Genomic DNA, 22318 nt, shown 5'->3' with positions numbered 1-22318 from the left:
CCTGAAAGAGATGTGAATACTAGTGGTTATTACTCAGAGTGCTAACAACTTCCAGCGCTGTTAGCAGATTCTCAACTTTTTAAATATCTACCAGTCTGCCAACATGCTCTAATGCAATAGTTACCTTTCCCAATATAAATAATAGTTTTCTATTAGAAACTGTGTTTGGATCTAAGATCCAAAATAATTCTCATTTTTTATAAAATGACAGTGTTTACTACATAACCAACTATAATCGAACTTTACTAACAATTGTAAAGGCATGAGTATTTTTGTCAAAAGGCAGTATTCCACAGTATAATGCCTGAGCATCACCAGTTTAGCACAAGATCATCAGGAAGTACTGACTGCTATATAGGAGTCAATTCAAAGTCGTCGTTAACATCAACAAGGGGAACATAAAACTCCTGGATTTCATAAATGCTGATAGATTTATAGGTGGCAGGATCAAGTTCCTGGAGTTTGAGCTGCCATTCTAATCTCTGGACAGCATTTAAAGCCGCAGCTTCATGTTGTTGCCTCATTAAAAGACAGGTCTATTTAAAAGAAGAGAAGAGTTACTTGATTATTCTGTTAACTTTGCTTTGTTTAAAAATTAATCTCATCCAGTTTCTTTAGGGACTAAGATGGACACATCAGGAGCATAAAAAGCATTTGAATTACAAGTCCATTTCTTTCTTTTTTTTTTTTTGAGACAGAGTCTCACTATCTCCCAGGCTGGAGTGCAGTGATGAGCTCTTGGGCTCACTGCAACCTCCGCCTCCTGGGTTCCAGCGATTCTCCTGCTTCAGCCTCTCAAGTAGATGAGACTATAGGCATGTGCCACTATTCCCAGCTCACTTTTGTTTTTGTTAAAGATGGGGTTTCACCACGTTGGCCGGGCTGGTTTTGAACTCCTGACCTCAGGTGATCTGCCCACGTGGGCCTTCCAAAGTGCTGGGATTACAAGTGCGAACCGCCACACCCGGGCTACAAGTCCATTTCTGTTTCATCCTGTTTGTACACACATACCAACTATTTGTGGGTCTGCAACTTCATTTTCATCTTATACAGCAGGGGTCCCCAACCCCCAGGCCATGAACTGGTACCAATCCATGGCCTGTTAGGAACTGGGCCACACTGCAGGAGGTGAGTGGCAGCGAGCAAGCATTACCACCTGAGCTCAGCCTCCTGTTAGATTGGCAGCGGCATCAGATTCTCATAGTAGCTCAAACCCTACTGTGAACTGCACATGCAAGGGTTCTAGGTTGCGTGCTCCTTATGAGAATCTAATGCCTGATGATCTGAGGTGCAAGTTGCATCCCCAAACAATCCTCCCAGCCCAATCCATGGAAAAATTGTCTTCCACCAATCTGGTCCCTGTTGCTAAAAAGGTTGGGACTGCTGTTAGAGATTTTAATTTGAAATTATTATTTCAAATTATGAGATTTCAAGTTATCAAAAGAAACATGAAAATCTAGGGGGAAAAGACTTCTGAAATGATTCAAAATCTCAAATAAAATAATTTATAGATTTGAAAATAATATTCCTTTTGTTACCATTCTCCTATTCTTTTATATGTTCAAACTATAACTAGACAGGTACACTGGATAATAAGCATGAAGACCCACACTGGAAACTGAATCTTCTGTGGTAATTTCCTCTCTCATACTACAGCTAGTCCTTAAAATGGACTTGTGGTCTTTATCTTTCCAGTTGTGACCCAGTGTGAGGATTCATGACTAACCGGTATTTCCCCTCCTAATTATTTCTTCCTTATACAGCTGTAGAGCTTTTTTTTTAAGAAGGGGGAAACATTCATTCAAACTGACTTCTAAACATACATACCTTTAATTTGTCAAATTTATCATCCACATCTTGTAACCAAGACATGAATTGTCTTGCATTAAAGCGATCCCTCACAGAAGTTTTACTGTCATCAGACTAAAAGAGAAAAGTTGAATATTATAAAATACAATAAACTACTTTAAAATCTATATGCCATTATAGTATTTTTATGGGATATGCCCCTTTCTTAGTAATGATGAAAATATATTTTGAAAAATATATAAATTGAATACTGTTGAAGTTTGGTAAAGCTTTTATTTCCACATTGTGTAGACAGATTGGCTATTAGAATTCTTGGGATGGTAGTTTAATTATTAACTAAAATAGATTCCTATTGCTCTAAGTTAAAGACGTTTCACAAAAAGGCATGTTACATTAAGTACTGTGCCTGTGACATTATTACTGTATAATCAATTACAGATTTAATTTTAATGTTATAGTTTACTATCTGTAGGGACAAAAAGTATCCAGTTGGGAGAGAGCTGCCTTTGAGGCCAAAATTTCTTCCAGGACCAATATCTGGGGTGCTTATGAAGAAATTCTTTATCAACACTTAAGAATACCAGTTTTGGAATTAACACACTATATTCAAATTTTAGCTCTGTATCTTATTATGTAATCTTGAACTAATTATACAGCTTGATTCTTCTACTCTGTAAAATGTAGTAACAGTACCTCTCTCCAGCTTGTTTTGGGAATGAGAAGTGTCTATAAAGCCCTCATCATAATGCTTAGGTACACAGGAAGCACTCAATGCGGCACTCACTCCCTCTATTACTACCACTACTAGCGCTGTCAGTCACTTCCAGGCAGCAGGTAGCCCCACGCTCACAATTTTTTTTTTTTTTTTTTTTTTTTTGAGACAGAGTCTTGCTCTGTACCCAGGCTGGAGTGCAATGGCGTGATCCTGACTCCACCTCCCAGGTTCAGGCGATTCTCCTGCCTCAGCCTCCCAGGTAGCTGGGATTACAGGCATCTGCCACCACACCTGGCTAATTTTTGTATTTTTAGTAGAGACGTGGTTTCGCCATATTGGCCAGGCTGGTCTCGAACTCCTGACCTTCTGATCTGCCCACCTCGGCCTCCCAAAGTGCTGGGATTACAGGTGTAAGCCACTGTGCCTGGCCACTACTCACATTTTTAGTCGTTATAATTTCTTCCTTGGTCTCCAGGTTAGATGTTTTGACTATTTAAAACGTATATTGTTGGCTCTTTTAAATATTACAAGTTTATTTATTTATTTTTCTTTACCACATTTCAGGTGCTCAAACAAGTTTATTTTGAAAAGGAAGAAAAGGTAAGAGAGTAGACTAATGGATGATCCAAGCCCCTACCCAAAGAAAAGTAGACTTTTTTCCCTTTAGTTCCTTCCAAGGCTATTCCCATAGGAAATACGCATGCTACCTGAGACCTTCTACTCTAAAGCCAGCTGTAAAAGGGTAGATAACAGCTCCATATTTAAGTAAGTCACCAAAAATGCAGAAATGTTTTTAGCCTAAGTTTCTCTCTGTCAAGAGAATACACTTCACATTTTGGTATCTCATCAAGCTAAATTTCTTACCCCATGTCAGACAGGTAATGTGTGCACGATGCAACAAGGTTTGAGAGAGGCCTGTCACACACAGTGTGAAAACCCAATCATCAGGCTTATGATCCACAAAAGGATCTCGGCAAGCTTAATTTAATCTAAAGTCAGGTGGTCTGGATCACTAAGAAAATCTGGGGCAGGGTAAAACGAATTACTCAAATTCTCAAAATCCCTTCATAGCTGAAAATTTATACTGTTCTAGGAAAACACATTTTTAAAAAAATTCTCTTTTTAATCTATATGATACTGGGCATTCCTCAACTCTGCTATATTTGATTACCAATATGTTTTCATCTATTTTAAATCTTATCAGAAATTCCTTAATGTTTTTGTCTAACAGTTAGTTTCCCACCTCAATTTCCAGGTCTGTTATGAATTTGTTTTTATTTTTAACGAATTTAATTAATTACTTTATTTTTAAGAAACAGGGTGTCGCTCTGTCACCCAGGCTGGAATGCAGCGGCGCAATCACACCTCACTGCAGGCTCCAACTCCTTGGCTTAATCCATCCTCCTATCTTAGCCACTGGGGGTAGCTGGGGCCACCGGCATGTGCCACCGTGCCAGGCTTTTAAATTTTTGCGTCTTTTGTCATTTCAATGAGTTTTGGGAGAAAGAAGAAAACAAGAGGTATGTATGTTTACTCAACCATTCTGAGCTAGAAATCTTCAAGAGACTTTTCATTGTAGCTTAATTATAAAGCTCAATTTATATTGCTCTAAAATTCATTTCATTACTCTATGCCTGCTCAAAACTTGAAAAGACCTCAAGATACCACTGTTTAGTCCAGCCTATAAGAACATGGTTAAACTGTTAATTGCAGTTATTAAAAACCATCCATTCTTCCCTTTAAACATCTTTAAATATGAAAGTTATAGAAAGTTCCTCAGTGGCCTCTCCAGTGCCTATTTCTTTAACACACAGTTCTTTCTGAAGAGATTCAATTATTCACGTTAATAGCGTCCTCAGATATCTCTGAACACTTTCATTTGAAATAAAAGTTGATGCCTTAAAGTTTTTTTTCTTTTTGTTTTTGTTTTTTTTTTGAGACAGGGTCTTACTCTGTTGCCCAGGCTCGACTGCAGTGGTGCAATCCAGCTCACTGCAGCCTTGACCTCCCAGGCTCAACAGATCCTCCTACCTCAGCCTCCTTGGTAGCTGGGACTACAGCTGTGCCCCACCACACCCGGTTAATTTTTGTATCTTTTTGTACAGACGGGGTTTCACCATGTTTCCCAGGCTGGTCCTGAACTCCTGAGCTCAAGTGATTGCCCACTTTGGCCTCCCAAAGTGCTGGGATTACAGGCATGAGACACCACGCCCATCCGGTGCCTTAAGTTTGAAACCTACCTATCTAGTTCAATCTTGATTTTTTCATAGATGAGAAAAATAAAGCTCAGAAGAGTCTAAAAATATTTTTCTGTGATATACCTTATTATCCCTTGTATTACTAGCTTATTTCCTTAACACAGCATTTCCTAGTCTGTTTTCAGGTGATAATCCTTCACTGTTTATTATAAAAATTTTAATCATTAAATTCTTTCTTTTCTGGTTTATGAGCCATAAAAAAATTCTGAAAACTAGTATGACTGGTTCTGAGTTCATGTAATTTATATGTAGCAGTAAACTTTATTGAAGGTATTTCTCCAGTCTTCCACCATTTATGTATTCCACCAACATTCAAAGTTAAACCAGAAGATTCGCTGTTTTTAGGACTGTCACAACCTAGAAGTACCATCTAGCTGCACTATTTTCAGTGTACAACAGCTTTCTAGCTGCCTGAAGGTCAGAACTAAAGGTATAAACACTCACTTTAGAAACAAATTACGTGTACCTATAAGGGCACTATCCTAAACGTACAGGTGTTTTGTGATCATCTGCTTTTATAATAGAAACCTAATGTTTACAGTGCTTTAGAAAATGGAGGACCAGTTGATCTGGAAGTACTCTGGCTTGAAAGAGTTTTTCTTCTTTGACCTTAATGATTGTTGAATTCAAGTTCTTTCCATGGAAATAGATTCTAAAAACAGCCAAGTTGCATTTTTTTCAGAGCATTCCTTCTAAATGTATCAACAAACATTTTACCTGAGAGTCCAATGGTACATTGTATACTTCAGCATCCAGCAAAACAGTACAAGCACTAAATGGCAGTGTTTGATTTGCCAATGTTCTTGCAGCTCTGTAATGAACTCGCAAAACTTCTTGTTCGTTGGATACAATGAGTTTTTCCTAGTTGAATAGAGAATTAAAAAAAATAAATTCTTGAACAGTTTTTTTTTTAAAGAACAATCTTACTCTCTCGCCTAGGCTGAAGTGCAGTGGTGTGATCACAGTTCACTGCAGCCTTGACCTCCTGGGCTCAAGTGATCCTCCCACCTCAGCCTCCCTAGTAGCTGGGACTACAGGGGTGTGTCATCAAGCCCAGCTAATTAAAAATATATATATATTTTTAGAGACGATGTCTCACTATGTGGCCCAGACTGGTTTCAAAATGCTGGGCTCAAGTGATCCTCCCACCTCAGCCTCTTAAAGTGCTGAGATTACAGGCGTGAGCCACTGTGCCTGGCCTCTTCTCACTCTGTCACCTAGGCTGGTGTGCAGGCATGATCATAGCTCACTGTAATCTTGAAATCCTGGGCTCAAGCAATCTTTCCACCTCAGCCTTCTGAGTAGCTAGTACTATAGGTGTGGACCACCACACTTGGCTAATTATTATTTTAAATTTTTTTTGTAGAAATGGGGGTCTATGTTGCCCAGGCTGGTCACCATCTCCTGAGCTCAAGTGATTCTCCTCTCTCAGCCTCCCAAAGTGCTGGGATTACAGGTGTGACCCACATACCTGGCCCGCATATTTTAAGTGATTTTATCTTATTTCAAAAACAATTTGTTAGGCCAGGCATAGTGGCAAGACCACATCTCTACAAACACACACACACACACACACACGCGCGCGTGCGCGCTAAAGAACCCAAATTTCAGAGTAGTCTTTTCTTCACAGCAGGCTTAAGAAATTTGAGAACTCCCAGTGTTTCAAAAGTAGAAATATATTCTCTCTCTCCGAAACTAGCAGTTTCTCTATTTTAAAATTATTTTTCAAAGTATGGTGGTATAAAATAGTGGCTTTTAGTGTATTGACCAAGATGTTCCACCATCACCAGAACATTTCCATCACTCCAAAAAGAAACCTGCTACCCATCAGCAGTCACTCCTCCTTCCCCGCACCCCTTCCTCTATGCTCCTAGTAACCACCAACCTAACTTTGGTCTCTATGAATTACCTATCTTGAACATTTAATATACATGGAATCATACAATATGCAATATGCGGTCTTTTATGATTGACTTCTTTCATTTGGCATAATGACTTCAAGGTTCATCCATGTTGTAGCATGCATCAATACTTTATCCCATTTTATGGCTGAAAAATACATTCTGCTGCATGGATATACCACATTTTATTTATTCATCAGTTGATAGACATTTGGGCTTGAAGGGTGGCAGAAAATGCTACCCCAAAATATGCCTCTTTGGCATAAGGATTATTTTGAGCTAAAGGCAATTTGAACTCAGCAGGTTCAAGAGTGCTCTGACCTCCCCTTTCTACCTGAAAGCCAGAGATAAAACTCCCATGGGAAAGATGGTCTCCTGAAACCAGGAGGAAAGAAACATTCTTATGACTAGTGACAGGGAGTCAAGGCCAAGAGAATTCTGTACAAACAGACCTTGTTAAAATAACTTTCATCTTCCTTTAGCCTTCCAGTGGATTTTAGTTACTTTTCCACAGCCGCCTTTCTTTCTTCAACCTAGCATAAAATCACTCAGGTTTTGCCAGTTCTTTGGCTCCTATGTGACATAAATCTTATATGAAATAAATCTGCACATTTTTCTCCTGTTAATCTACGTCAGATGAAGTAAGATAAAAATCACTTAAAACATGCTGGCCAGTCACGGTGGCTTCCGCCTGTAATCTCAATGCTTTGGGAGGCTGAGGTGACCTTAAGGCCCAGCTGGAGATCTTAAGATGGTGGAGGTCAACTTTTGCCTCCCCTACAGGCTGTTTACACTTTGAGGCTAATATAAAAAATGCTGCTATAAACATTCACACTCAAGTTTTTGTTTGGATGCATGTTTTCATTTCTCTTGGATAAATAAGTAGGAGTGGAACTGCTGGGTCATCTGGTGACTCTCTTCAACTTGTTGAGGAACTATCGAACTGTGCCACAGTAGCTGTGTCATTTCACATTCCTATCAGCAATGGGAGGGTTCTAATTTCTTCACATCCCCACCAGCACTTGTTACATCTGTCTTTTCGATTACAGCTATTCTACTGGGTGTGAAGTGGTATGCCTTTGTGTTGGTGGCTTTTTTATACTGAGTATTTTTATAGAAATAAACATACTGTATGATGACGTCAACTACTTGTAAACCTGACACACACAATAAAATCCTGCCTGAATGTATTCAGTGGGGCCCAAAACTAATTCTGTAATATGCAGAGTCACTCTACCACAAGATTCATAAAATGATCTAGGCAATCTTCCGCATTTAGCAAACTGAGAATTCCTGGGGTCCAGCTACAGATCCCAACCCATTCTAATCTTGGCTACAGATTGTGCCATCTGGTCCTAACTACATTCTTTGGCCTAAATATCAATGGGGATAACCCTGGGACCTGTGGCTAGCTAGAACTTCATGGAGAGGTAAAGTGACTCCAGGAACTTGCCAATTTCATAACAGATATCATTTTATTGGCCCTGTCTGGAAGGCTGGACTGGAGAATACAAAGAATGTGCCTAGTCTTCTCCTCCCCACCATGTTTCCCATTCTCTCCTCAACTCCAAGGAACTTTGGTCTTCTCCTGATGGAGAAAACAGGCCACAATATATCCAAATATGTGTTATTGCAGAGTTTTAATGTTTTCATAAATTCACGAAAAAAAGAAGCATGGTCCTAATTAACTTAATTCTTGTATGACAAACGATATTCAAAGAGGTAGGCCTAACACTTTTGATTTATTAAGTACAATTTAAAGTGCAACTTGAAGTAATACATATCCAAAACCTTGACTCAAAAGAAAAAATAGCTAGATGTGTCTTCCTAAAAAGTTGGCTGTAGTACTGTAGAGATTAAGAGCAATAACCAAAAATCCCTCAAAAGCAAACACCATGTGAGAAATACATTTTCTTTTTTTTGAGACGGAGTCCCACTCTGTCGTCCAGGCTGGAGTGCAATGGCGCGATCTCGGCTCACTGCAACCTCTGCCTCCCGGGTTCAAGTGATTCTCCTGCCTCAGTCTCCAGAGTAGCTGGGACTACAGGTGCCCACCACCACACCTGGCTAATTTTTGCATTTTTAGTAGAGATGCAATTTCACCAGGCTGAAATCAAGTTGGCCAGGCTGGTCTTGAACTCCTGACCTCAGGTGATCCACCCTTCCCGGTCTCCCAAAGTGCTGGGATAACAGGCATGCGCCACCGCGCCCGGCCAAGAAATACATTTTCTAAAGTCAGAGCCTCTCCCTCCTAAAATAATTGAGATGTTATTTTATTGTAAATGTTGTTTAACTGACAATCTAAATAGTACACTTTCGATCAGCATTCTTTTGTGTTTTTAAATCCCTAGAGCAAAGCCTCTCAAAGCAGCATCCTCTAAGGACAGGTTATGGGTGTGACAATGTATTGCTTCCTCTTAGTTTCTTGGGTGATAGAGTGCAGCATGGGGAAGTTCTGAGGAAATGGGCCAGGGACTCTGGCTGTAAACTTGGTTTGTTGATTTAGTACAGCATTCAAATGTTAGCATTTTCTGTGGTGAAAATGACCCTTGAACAGCGTAGCTCTTAACTTGAGGTCCTCAAACCCTCAAGAAACCTGAGGATAAAATGGGGGTAAGGTAGTCTTTAAACTTGGATTGGAAAAAATTATGTCTTTATTTTCACTCGCCTCCAATTGGCATTTCTTTCAATCATAAATATGTCTACAAACTACAGCAGAATCAGAGTATCTGTAGCTTTGTCATTCATAGAAATCACAAATATTTCTAAATTATTAATATATTATAGACATACTGATATTCTCCCAAATTTTTATTCTTCTTCAAAATTCCAGCAGTGGCTGGCCACGATGGCTCATGCCTATAATCCCAGCACTTTGGGAGGCTAAGGCAGGAGGATCACTTGAGCCCAGGAGTTTCAGACCAGCCTGGGTAACATAGTGGGACCCCATCTCTATAAATTTTTTTTTTTTTTTTTTTTTTTTAAAGAGACGGAGTCTCACGCTCTGTCGCCCAGGCTGGAGTGCAGTGGCATGATCTTGGCTCACTGCAACCTCTGCTTCCCAGGTTCACGCCATTCTCTTGCCTCAGCCTCCCGAGTAGCTGGGACTACGGGTGCCCGCCACCACACCAGGCTAATTTTTTGTAGTTTTAGTAGAGACGGGATTTCACTGTGTTAGCCAGGATGATCCCAAAGTGCTGGGATTACAGGCGTGAGCCCCACGCCTGGCAAAAAAAATTTTTTTTAAAATTAGCTGGGCGTGGTGGTGCATGCTTGTAGTCCCAGCTATTTGGGAGGCTGAGGCAAAATGATGGTTTGAGCCTGGAAGGTTGAGGCTGCAGTGAGCCATGATGATCACACCACTGCCAACCTGGGTGACAGTGAGACTGTCTCAAAAAACAGAACAAAACAAAATCCCTGCAGTTATGAGATTTGCTGCTACATGACACCTAACTGCAGTTCTGTGCAGAGATACTTGTATGACATAGCTGGCCAGGATCAAGCAATTTGGTAGTTAGTAGTTACTGAGCCACCAGACGGTGAAGTGGTTTGTTCTCACGTCGGTGAGACATTTAAAGTTGCCCTCGAGTATTCTGCAATTCTAAATTGTTTACTGGTCAAATACATGGAAGGTGTATCATTCTGTTATGTGTTAAAGTTCTACAAATTGCACAATTCAAATAAGAATTCTTAACTGTAAGGTGGCAAGACTTTCTGTAACCTGGACAGGTACACAGATGAATATACACCAGGTGACTTCAAACGTCTGATAGTTGAAATAGCTATTGATGTGTGTTATATTACCTAACTTCTTATTGCTGACAAATTGCTCATTGTCAATGGGTTATGCAGTGTTGTAAATTCTGTATTGTGCTTCTTTTATTTGTTGCTTCTCTTTGTAATCCTATGAATATTTTTTTATTTAAAAACATTCTGAGAAGAGGTTCCAAATTTCCCAGACTGTTACAGAAGTCCACAGTAGGAAAAAAGTTAAGAACCTGTGCCAAGAAAATCGATCATGTATGAATCAAAGAAATTATATACAAATTTTGTTTGCATATAAGTATGTATACATTTTTGTGAAGAAGGATCATAGTTTACACCACATTTTCAGAGGTCCTCAACCCTCCCCCAAAATTAAGAACATACTATATTTTGTAAATCCAAGTGAAATGACTTATAATTTCTACAAATACTCTGATAAAGGTTTTTCTTCCTGTAATTTCAAGCCAAGACTAACCACCAGAAGGCCGATAGTAAGGCAGACCTACGTGGACAAATAAGCATAGCCTTTATAAGTATTTTGCCCTTTTGCCCTGAAATAGCTGGAACCAAGCAACGATTCCAAAACTTGGAAATTCAAATACTCCACTAGGAATCCACTGTTATAATTCTACAAATTCAACAAATAACAAGATGACAGAGACTTACATATTAAAAATATATTCAACATAAATTATGGGAGCAGCAATCCTAAAATAGGCTTAAAATTTTTCCATCTAATTAAACACAAGATAAAACCAAACCATTTCTCAAAATGGTTCTAAATTTTAAAAATCCACTAATAAAAAATTAATGGCCATTTTAATGTATTGGTAAAAACCAGTTATTTTTAGCATAAGTACAAATTTAAACATTTCTTACCCTTTCAATACTGTGTTGCAAACGTAGTTTCATCCTTACAACTTCCTGTTGCCGAAAAAGCTCTTTAAGTGGATCTGATAGGGAAGGTGGTGGTGTAATCTAATTAAAAAGACATATATAGTTTAAAATACTAGGTTTTATTTACAATAATGGGCTATTCTTTTAAAATTAAACCCTTTTAGTGCATAAAAAAATCAAATTCCAATGTCCTGTGAATTAAATAATACAGCACTAATTATAGAACTAGTTGTTACTTCTGTCTGAAACATTGAGCACAGTTTAGATGTTTTGATTCTAAGGCCACAACAAATTTCAAACAGCAAATCAGAAGGACTACCAGACACATTTTAGATCATCAGTAAGTGTCAGCTCACAGACAAGGAGGGAAGGAGGGAGGAGTCGCAAAACCAGAAAAGCTGGTATAAACATGGAGGAAACACTCCTAAAGATTAAAGCAGTTCAACTGTATCTATATAGTGAGGTCTGTCTGCAGACGTAATATAATATCAAACACTAAAGTCCTGAGTGTTACACTTAATTCTTTTATAAAAGTAGATGAAATGGTCTAACGAATTTTTTTCAAACTTTATCCCACATGACTTTTGTCTATTCATACTCCAAAAAGCTTTTGGTTCATCTCCAATTTGATATTGTAGTGAACTGTGTTTTCTGGTAGATGCTGGAGGTTAAGGAAGCTGATTCAATCTATGCATGTAACTCCACTCTTAAAGTAAGATACACTGGCCAGGCACAGTGGTTCACACCTGTAATCCCAGCACTTTGGGAGGCTGAGGTGGGTGGATCATGAGCTTAGGAGTTCGAAACCAGCCTGATTAAATGGTGAAGTCCCGTCTCTACTAAAAATACAAAAATTAGCCAGGTGTGGTGGTGCATGCCTGTAATCCCAGCTTCTCAGGAGGCTGAGGCAGGAGAATAGCTTGAACTCAGAAGGCGGAGGTTGCAGTGAGTTGAGATCATGCCACTGCATTCGCATTCTAGCCTGGGTGACAGAGCAAGACTCTGTCTCAGAAAAAAAAAAAAAAACAAAAAAAGGGACATCTTGGCTGGGCATGGTGGTTGTCACCTGTAATCCCATCACTTTGGGAGGCTGAAGTAGGACTGCTTGAGACCAGTAGTTTGACACCAGCCTGGGCAACATATTGAGACACCATCAAAAAAAAAAAAAAATTAAAAGTTAGCTGGGTGTGGTGGCGTCCGCCTGTAGCCTCAGCAACTCAGGAAGCTGAGATGGGAGGATAGCTTGAGTCCAGGAGTTTGAGGCTGCAGTAAACTATGATTGTACCACTGCACTCCAGCCTGGGCAACACAGCGAAGCCCTGTCTCGTAAGTTAAAAACAAAACAAAACAAAAGATATCCAAGAGATGGCAAAAACCATCTGTGATCCCTAAATACTCTTTTTCTACCCCTTGGAGAATTTGTATTTTCCCCCTCTTATTCTTGCTTATAATTCCTGCCAGCACATTAGGGCAAAGGAAGGTATCTCAGTATGTTTTGGCAAGTTATAACACTTCTGGTTTAACAGTCAATTCTATATGAAAGTGGGACAACCAGGTATTTTCCACTTCTTGATGTAGTGCCACAGGAATTATAATACAACACCATATATGAAAAGCTCGACAAAAATCACACCTGGCTCTACAGACTCTACAATCAGCAGAGACTGAAAATATGTTAAATACAACCACAAAGACTCAATCAGCTGAATCACAATGTGGAAAATTCTACAGGACAAATAACTTACTGGAACTGATCATTTCTCAGGCCTCTAATAGAAGTAATCCATTTGTTTGATTTCTGCATCCTGTGAACTGCTTTAAATTTAGCATGAGTTATAGGTAGTTTGGTGCTGTTTTAGTTCTAGAAAACCATATAGGCCTCTAGTTATTTCAAGGAATGTAGAGGACGGATTATCTACTGTCTTAATACTGAGGTGCCAGAGAAAGCTTCCTCAAGAGAGTAAATGCCTGACCTGCATCTTATAGGAAGAGCCAGAGTTAAAGAGTTAGTGAAATGAGTCATGTGGGAAGAAAGGAAAAAGAGGGAGAGAGGTAATTCCCAGAAGAGAGGATGGCATGCAAAAACAAACAGAATGGTATCTGCAGACAACTCCAGGTTGGTGCAAAAGTAACTGGGTTTTGCCATTACTCTCGTCATCCTCATTTCACACCATTTTGTCCAACTTGATCTTCTAAGAACTTAAGATCGCAGAAGAGATGAGTGGGGGCAAAGTAATGCAGGCTACAGTCTACGCTGTAAATGTGCTTTTCTTAAAGTATGTTCCACAGAAGATTGGGCCCACAATTTCTCTTACAATTCTTTACAATCTTACAGTTCTGTAAAGATCCACAAAAATGCTTCCAAGAACAAGTTTGGAAAACACTGTATAAACGTACCCACTTAGAAAACTCCCAATACATCAAAGTTTCTGGTAAGTTCTGCAGTGAACCTATTTTTAGATTAATAGTGCTTCCCAAACTTACTTGACCATGAAAGCCTCCCCCATTTGCATAGGTGGTTTTTAAATAACATACTGTGGAAGAGGTATTACGTAGAACATGTTAAAGAGTTAAGTAATAGAGAACCATGAAAGGTCTGACAGCTTGCTGCTGTGTGTGAATATACACTATGGGGACAACACTGTAGGCAAGGAATTGAGGAAGCAGATTACTATTGTGTTAGTGTGAGATGGAGGAGGGAGTGAAGGAAATGGGTTGGTTCAAAAAATACTGGTGACTGGCCCAATAAACATAAACAAGAGGGAATACCTCAGAAGGACTTGAGGCTTAGTGTGAGAACTGGAGGGTGGTGAGAGAGGCCACAGGAGGGAACAGGAGAGGAGAAAGAGAAGCAGGTTATTGGGTAAGTTCAGCTCAGTGCTGACTTACTGAGTTTCTGAAGCTTATGGACATTCAGGGGGAGCTATGCAGTTACAAAAAAGAAGTCAAGGAGAGATATCTGGGCAGGATATTTAAATGTAGGAATCCTTAACATAGATCACATATAGCAGAAAGGGAAAATCACCAAAGAGATACGGAGGTTTTCTGAGGAAGCTTTCCCTCTGCTGTTTTCCTCCTCTATCTTTTAAGTAAATCATGCTTGGAGATTTTGTCTTTCAATATCCGGGTCCTAGGAGTCTTGACAATACTCCCTTGACAACTTCTCATGGATTCACTTTCATCATCCACTCTCGGAACCCCTTCGAGATTTCTGTAGTGTGTAATCAGTGGCCACAGCAGAGACTAGACTGTAACAAATCTCGTCTTCCTCCCTGTTCATTTGATTTTGGGGATTTGACCTGCAGTTTTACTCCCCTTGATTTCTTCTGGAAAAATGGCAGCATTTTGGTTAAATTATGATTAAAGTACTGGAAAGATAAACAAACCGACTCTGGGTATGTTTTACCATATTTGTTTCATTTTTTCATTTTTAGTTTTGCAGACATCTTGTTGGTCTTGAACTCCTGGCCTCAAGTGGTCTTTCCACCTTGGCCTCCTAACGTATTGGGATTACGGTTATCGTCATCAGGCCTGGCCTCCACTTTACAATCTCTAATGGGTTCTATAATTGGAGTACATAAATGTGAGGAAAGATTACTTTCAAAAATGGCAATTAGTTGGCTGGGAGGAAACAAATGGATAAAGCCATATTGGAAAGTAAGAAAAAGAATGTAGTGCCCACAAGATTTTTGTTACTCTGGTCTTTATTATTTTTCAAACTAAATGTTAAGTAAACGAGTTTCAGTCCAGTAAACTCAAACACACAGCATTTTATGTACAAGTCTGGAGTTCATATATTAGCTTGAATAAATACGACCCTTACAGTGATTTGCAGCTGTATAAAACAATGGTAACCACCTTAAATCTATATAGTGTTTTAAAGTTTTAATGGGCTTTGGCATATACTATTTCAACCTGCTGTGAAGTAGGGTAGACATTTATTCTTGTTTTACACATGTGAAAACTAAGGATCAGAGATGGGAAATGAATTATTTAAGATCACACACTGGGTCTGTAGCAAAATCCAGACTGCAGTAATATATGCGAATTGGAAATCTACAGCGCTTTCTATTATATTGTGCTGTGTTTTGCTACTTTAGTAATTCTCATTAAAAAATGAAAATTAAAAAAACCTTCCCACTACATCCAGGAATATTTCTCACCTCTGCTTATAGTCCCTTTTAGAACAATATTTGATACAGCTAAACTTCTAATATAACTAGACATATTCCAAGAATTGTTTCAAGGAAGTCAAACTTGAATTACATCACCTTTGCAAGAGTAAGAAAAGGTGACAGTACGAATATAACAAACACATTTAGGTGTTTACAATACATATGCAGATTCTATATAGTCTATGTGTATAAATCCCTGGATAAATTTATACAATAAATGTATACATAAATAAAGTCAACAGACTGATTTAAGGCAGCAACCTAATATGGTTCATCTGAAATGATTTTTACTGAAATTGTACAAAGTTCTAACTTAAATTTGTTTTTTATAGTTATACCTATATTTCAAGGCTATGTCACTACATATTATTTTGGCTAAAATTTCTTACTCTTTAAGGGAAAATAAAGTTGGGGAATGAAAGAAGAACGTTACTAGCTTTATATTTCTTGACTCATTAACAGACGGCTTTGCTGAAAGAATCTACCTACTAGAAAACTTCAAATTACCTATGTGGCTAGCGTTATACTTCTATTGGGCAGTGTTACAGGTGTATAGGAAGGGATGATGTTACTTACTGTGGGAATACAAATCTTGCTTAAGGGGTTTCCATCCAGGAGATATGATCCGTTAAATGTTACATATTCGTCATAATACTGAGGTGCTTGAGGAATCACACTACACAATAATTTGCGTTTTTCTTCTATTTTTTTCCTTATGTGCAAGTACTCAAAATATGGATTTGCTCTCTCTGAACTGTATGGCTGAATCTCATCTAGTTTCAGAGAATCTACAATGGCTGCCAGAGATTGCTGAGTTTTCTCTTTTGCTTGTAGTAAAGAGGGACTCACTTGCACAGGCTGAGGTACACGTGACACTTTCCTTTTCCGTGGATGGTGAATTTGTGGATCGTCATCTTCAGTTAATCTTATTCTTCCTCTAGGAGATGAGGATTCACTGTCTTTTTCTGATAATAGTGTACAGCTAGCAAGAATCTGTTTGCTTTGATTTGCCATTGTATTTGCTTTGTTTCTAGTCATTCTTTGAGGAATTTGGTTTTCAGTTTTATCATCTTCGGCATTTTCTTCTAATTCTACTTTAACTAACTGACCATATTTATGCATTTCTGGTTGAGCTGACTGTTGTGAATGGTTCTCCAGACTTGATAAAATGCTTTGTTGAGATTCTTCATCTTCTATGGAAAGCAAACACTTTTCACTTTCAGGACAATGTTTTGGATCTTGTTCATTTAGGTTTCCTTTTGGCATCCCTGCGTTCATTTCACATAAATCAGAATCACACCTATTCAAATGAGTTAAAACCAAACTCTCCAGTTTATTTTCTTTTTCATGTGAAATGACCTGAATATCAGTTGTGCTATTCTCAACTTCATGGCCACTGGAAGACTTGTAAGTTAGTTTGCTAAATGCATAATGTGTATTTAGCTGGGTAGAGGCATCATTTCCATTAAAGTCCTTTTCTGATGGTAACACAGGTAAAGTATAAGCCTTCTCAAAGTTTGGTGATGCTTCTTGAATAGTGCTGTCAGAGTACACTGGGACAAAGGCATCTGTTTTTTGAACATCTCCTAGGACAAAAGTATTTTCTGTATCTTTTGTAGATTCATTATCAGTATCTAAAACAGAACTACTAATCTGAACTGCATTTTTTTGCTGTAAAATACCTGGCTCTTGATTGGCAACATATGACAAAGGCATATGTTTAGAAATCGATTCAGCATCTGAAAGTGATTGGCTGGGGAAAGAGCAAGGCTGCTGTGAAGGCATAAAGGATGTTGGATCCTGAGCGCAAGAGTTTCCTGGCAGTTCAGTCTGGGGCAGGGATAAAAAATCAGCATTTTCTTTCAATATTTTATTTTCAGAATTACAAAAACTCTGAAGAGAGGATTCTTGATCGGGTATGTTAGAATTTGGGCAGATAAAGTCTCTAGTGCTTAATGTCTCTAGTCTATCAACAGGCATCTCCCATGACTTATTCTGGATCACACCAACCTGACTAGATGGCTCTAAATGCACTGGACTGTCCATTACAGTGCCCACTGGGGCAGTATTTTTGATGACATTTCTATCAGCTGAAACATATTTGCTGTTTGAAGCTCCAGTTGGAGAAATTGCAAAACCGGAATGTATGTTAGACACATTTGAAAGGTCTCTTTCAGGCACATTTGAGAATACCTCAGGTTTGGGAGAAGGACTAGTATCTCTTGGCACAGTTAATAAGCTACCTTGATTGCTCTCTTCTGATATTGTCTGGAATTGTTTTGTATGTTCACAAATGACAGAAGGCATGCTACATCTTCGAACTTCTACAGTAGGTCTCCCCTCGCTTATAATTAGTTTAACATCTTCTACAGAAGATGACCTAAGATGGGATGTTGAAAGTCTGTTTGCATACGGTGGTTTAATCCGCTCTGGCAAGTCAGCCAGGCTGTCCAATTCCCTTTCATGCAGGGCAGGAGATTTGGCAACTGACAAAAAAGGTGACTGGGAAAAGGACATTTGGGATTCTGAACTCTCTAACATAAAGTCAGAGTCATACTCAACTGGAGGCCTTGGGGTTGTCACTGTAGTATGGCAGGAATCTTCTGAACTAGCAACAGAAATCAAGGATACAGATCTGGAGCTGAGACCCGGCTTTTCATTTTCTGATCTAGGAGACCTGTTTAAGCTATTATCTGAAACAAAAGATGACTTCCCTAAAGTCATTACATTTTTGGTGTCAACAGATTGTGATCTGTTACTCACAGCATCTTTAGGTTGTTTCTCCTTGGTATATGCATCAGTCAATTCTGAACTCTTTGACCTAGTAAGTTCTTTATTTTTGGATTCAGTTGGTGTATGCTTTGTTTTTTCTTTATCTTTTATTTTAAGTTCTAAACAGTTACGGTTTCTCAACCGTTCCTTTTCTTTTTGTTTAATTTTTTCCTTATGTTTTTTGTGCCACTGCTCTATTTCTAGGTCTTTAAGGCTTAGCATCCGTTCAAAACTTGTCTGCATTAAATCATCATTCACTAACCTCTTTTCTTTAGGCCGCGTATCTTTTGACGCTGGTGATGACTTAGGTTTAGGCTTATCTGCTTCAGATTTTAGTCTGAGTAAGCTATTTAGTTGAATTTTATCTTTATGTTTGTCTCGTTCTTTGTATCTATCTATATCTTTCTTATCTTTTTCTTTTCCATCTGGAGTTTTCAAAGGTTCATCTTTTGTTTTTTCTTTAAGGGATAAGGGTTTTTCATGTTGTGCTTTATTACCGTCTACTATACTTGATTTTTTTTCTTCCTGTATGTGTTTGGAGTTAGTTATATTTACACTTTCTTTATCTCTAGATTTTTCCTTTTTATCTAGCTCCCTGTCTTTTTCTTTATTTTTGCCTTTTTCTGATTTAGTATACTCACTATTATCTGATGGTTTATTTTTTTTCTCCATCAAGTGCTTTTCTTTGCTTTCTGTTAGATGCCTCTCTTTTTCAGGCTTTTCTTTGTCATGTTTCCTATCCATCTTTTCTCTACTTTTCTCTCTGTCATCAGTTTTTTTAATAGCAGCAGTATTTTTGCTCTTCTCACTTTCTTTATGGCATTTTTCTGTGTGATGCGAATAGAGCTTGTCCTTTTCTTTTATTTTATCAACACATTCACTAAGATCTAATTTGTCTTTTTCTGACTTATGCTCATGTTTTATCTTCTTTTCTTTTTCAAAGTTTTTTCTTTCCATCTTCTCAATGTCCTTTTCTTTAGTTTGAGATCGCTTCTCAGGTTTTTCTTTACTTTCCTTTATATGCTTTTCTTGTTTTTCAATGTCTATTTCCTTTTCCACTAAATGAAGCCCCATGGATTCCTCAATGGCACTCATACCCAAAGTAAATTCTGAGTCTTTATCTGTGGGTATGTTTTCTCTCTCTTCTTTTAGATCTTTTATTTTTTCCTCCCTAAAGGATTTCTCGCTTTCCTTTTTAATCTTGTCTCGTTCCTCTTTAAAGTTCCTCTCTTTTGAGACATGCTTTTCCTTGGTTGATTTATCTTCTTTGATGTTTTTTTCCAATTTTGATTTTTTTTCTAATGTTAAGGATTCATGTTCCATATTTAAAAAGAGATCTTCAGTTTCATCACTTTTAAAAAAATTCTCTTTCCAAAATTCTCTATCAAATTCCACACTCCTCTGCAGTTCTTTGGCACTATCCTTATTTTTGTATTTTTCCTTTTCACCTTCAATTTCTTTTTTATGCTTTTCTTTTTCCCTCTCTTTATGCTTCAATTTATGTTTTTTTAATGTTTTACCTTCTTTATCCATTTTTTTCAGTGTGCAATCTGAATTTTCAAATGTTGGACTATGATCTTCATCCTTTATTTTGGCATTTGATTTTTCACCAAATTCTAAGTGGAAATCTTTCTGATGTTTGCTTTTTTCTTTATGCTTACAGGATTTTACACTTGAACTTTCTGGCAAGAATTCAGATTCTGTATTATCATACCGAACAAGATCAGGTTGTAATGACATTTCGGAACTTCCTGGTGATAAACATGTTTTAGTATGTTCTTGTTTTAGTGGTGTTGACTGTTTTTCACTTAATCCACAAGAATGTTTGGGAGATTTACCAGTCGAAATATGAAATAAATGTAATGAAGTATCATCTTTTGGGCTAAAAGATTTCCTAAAGTTCCCCTCCTCTCTGGTCTTTTCTGAACAATCTAGTCCAGTATTTACTGTCAAGTTTGTTATTCTTGTATTTTCTTTTCCTTCCTTTTCTTGCTTTAGCTCTTGGTTCTCTTTATTTTTATTCTGATTTTTCAATTTTCTTTTAACTTTGCCTTTCTGTTTGTGTTCACCTGAAACTACATATTCCTTTTTGGTCTGTATATCAGAATTTGATGTTTCAGGGATGACAGAACATGAAGTAGCAATCTTTTTATTCTGAAGAGCTTCTTCATCAGAACTTTCAGTACTTGAATATAAGACCCTAGATGGCTTTTGTTTTTTACTTTTAAATGATTTAGGATAGAAAGCTTTCTCCTGTTTTGCAAATAAATGAGTTTTTTCTGCTTCAGGTTCATTTTCTTTTCGTTGTTCTTTCCTAAGAATATGCCTATCATCAATCATCTTATTAATTTCTTCATCATCATCATCTTTGAACTCATACTCATCAAGGGCAGATGGAAGAGGTGCTTTACTGGGAAGTATTTGTTTACTTTCACAGATGAGAGAGTCTTTCTCTGTTTCAGAGTCAATATTTTCATCAACACTAGAAGGATTTACAGATTGAGCCTCTTCGGAATCTAGAATAAAAAAAGAAAATGTGGTGTTGGTCAACACACAACTGTCAGAAAAAAATTTTTTTTTTCTGAGAAAAAGATATAGCTTATACAATAAACACTTCAAATTCATAACCACTTCAGATTTATATGGAAATAATGTAATAGCAATATGTAAGAACTCTGATAGCGTTGTAGAACAGCTTTTCTAGAGAATATACTTTATGGTGAGGCTCCTTTTGACACTTCTAAAAGCACAGTGTATGTTAAAATCACAATATATAGTATAAACATATAGTCCTGCAGTCAACATAGAAGTGCATATCTCTTGTATATACTGATTTCCTTTCTTTTGGGTGTATACTCAGCAGTGGGATTGCTGAATCATACGGTAGCTCTATTTGTAGTTTTTTGAGGAACTTCCAAACTGTTCTCCAAAGCGGCTGCTTCCCACCAACAGTGTACAAGGGTTCCCCTTTTTCCACATTTATGCCAGCATTCATTACTGACTACCTTTTGGATAAAAGCCATTTCAAATGGGGTGAGAGGAAATTAGTATATGGAAGAGATAACTGCACTCCCATGTTTACTGCAACACTTTCACAATAGCCAAGATATGGAATCAATCTAAGTGTGTCCATCAACAGATGAAAGGATAAGGAAAATGTGGTTCATATACACAGTGGAATATTACTCATCCATAGAAAAGAATGAAATTCTATCATTTGCCACAACATGGATGGAACTGGAGGACAGTACTTTAAGAGAAACAAGTCACGCACACTAAGACAAATATAGCATGTTCTCACTCGTATGTGGGAGTGAAAAATTAAACTTATAGAAATAGAATGACAGCTGTCAAAGACTGGGAAGGGTTGTGGAAAGGGGGAGATGAGAGAGAGTTAATGGGTACAAAAATATAGTTAGATAGAATAAATTAGATCTAGTGTTCAGTAGCACAATAGGGCAACTATAGTTAATTATTTATTCCCTATTTCACCATAACTAAGAGAGGAATTAGAATGCCCCTATCACAAATAAATGATAAATGCTTGAGGTAAACCAATTACCTAGGTTTGATTTTTACACATTGTATACTTGTAGCAAAATATCACATGTACCCCACAAATTACATACAACTATTACGTATCCGTAATTAAAAATTAAATAACCAAAAACATACATATTTATATATACATTTATATACATACACATTTATATATATAACCCAGGGGTCTTGATTAAGGGGAAACATTAGCTAGTAAAATGTGTAAATTCTGCACATATGCACTTTTTTAGGAGAGAGAATATTTAACTTGAATAAGATCCTTTAATCCAAAACTGACTAAAAAACACTAACTTAAAGGGTTTAATTATATAAACATCACAAATTGTTTTACGTGTTTCAGAATATTTTTTGTATTTTTGGTAGAAATGGAGTTTCACAAATTGCTCAGGCTGGTCTTGAACTCCTGAGCTCAAGTGATCCACTCGCATTGGCCTCCCAAAGTGCTGGGAATACAGGCATGAGCCA

The 22318-nt window shown here is 37.8% G+C and overlaps 1 protein-coding gene and 1 non-coding gene across 8 annotated transcripts in view; both read right to left on the bottom strand.

The window, feature by feature from the left end:
- Positions 1-283: 283 nt before the first annotated feature.
- ANKRD12 (ankyrin repeat domain 12) overlaps positions 284-22318 on the bottom strand; it is a 132916-nt gene continuing 110881 nt past the window's right edge. For all 7 annotated transcript variants that reach the window (XM_073006472.1, XM_007974651.3, XM_007974647.3 and 4 more), the window contains 5 exons: positions 16097-20808; positions 11328-11426; positions 5500-5643; positions 1828-1923; positions 284-536 (listed from right to left, as the gene is read on the bottom strand). In XM_073006472.1, the coding sequence (XP_072862573.1) occupies positions 351-536; positions 1828-1923; positions 5500-5643; positions 11328-11426; positions 16097-20808 (5237 nt within the window). In that variant the 3' untranslated portion in view covers positions 284-350. The remainder of the gene's footprint in view (positions 537-1827; positions 1924-5499; positions 5644-11327; positions 11427-16096; positions 20809-22318) is intronic.
- Positions 3393-3493, bottom strand: LOC119618706 (small nucleolar RNA U13). The gene has a single exon (XR_005235075.2). It is a non-coding gene; the product is annotated as a small nucleolar RNA U13 (small nucleolar RNA).

The sequence above is a fragment of the Chlorocebus sabaeus genome, chromosome 18 (assembly GCF_047675955.1).
Source record: "Chlorocebus sabaeus isolate Y175 chromosome 18, mChlSab1.0.hap1, whole genome shotgun sequence".
Taxonomy (NCBI): domain Eukaryota; kingdom Metazoa; phylum Chordata; class Mammalia; order Primates; family Cercopithecidae; genus Chlorocebus; species Chlorocebus sabaeus.
The sequence above is the reverse complement of the archived record's forward strand: the minus strand, read 5'-3'. Positions and strand labels throughout refer to the sequence as shown.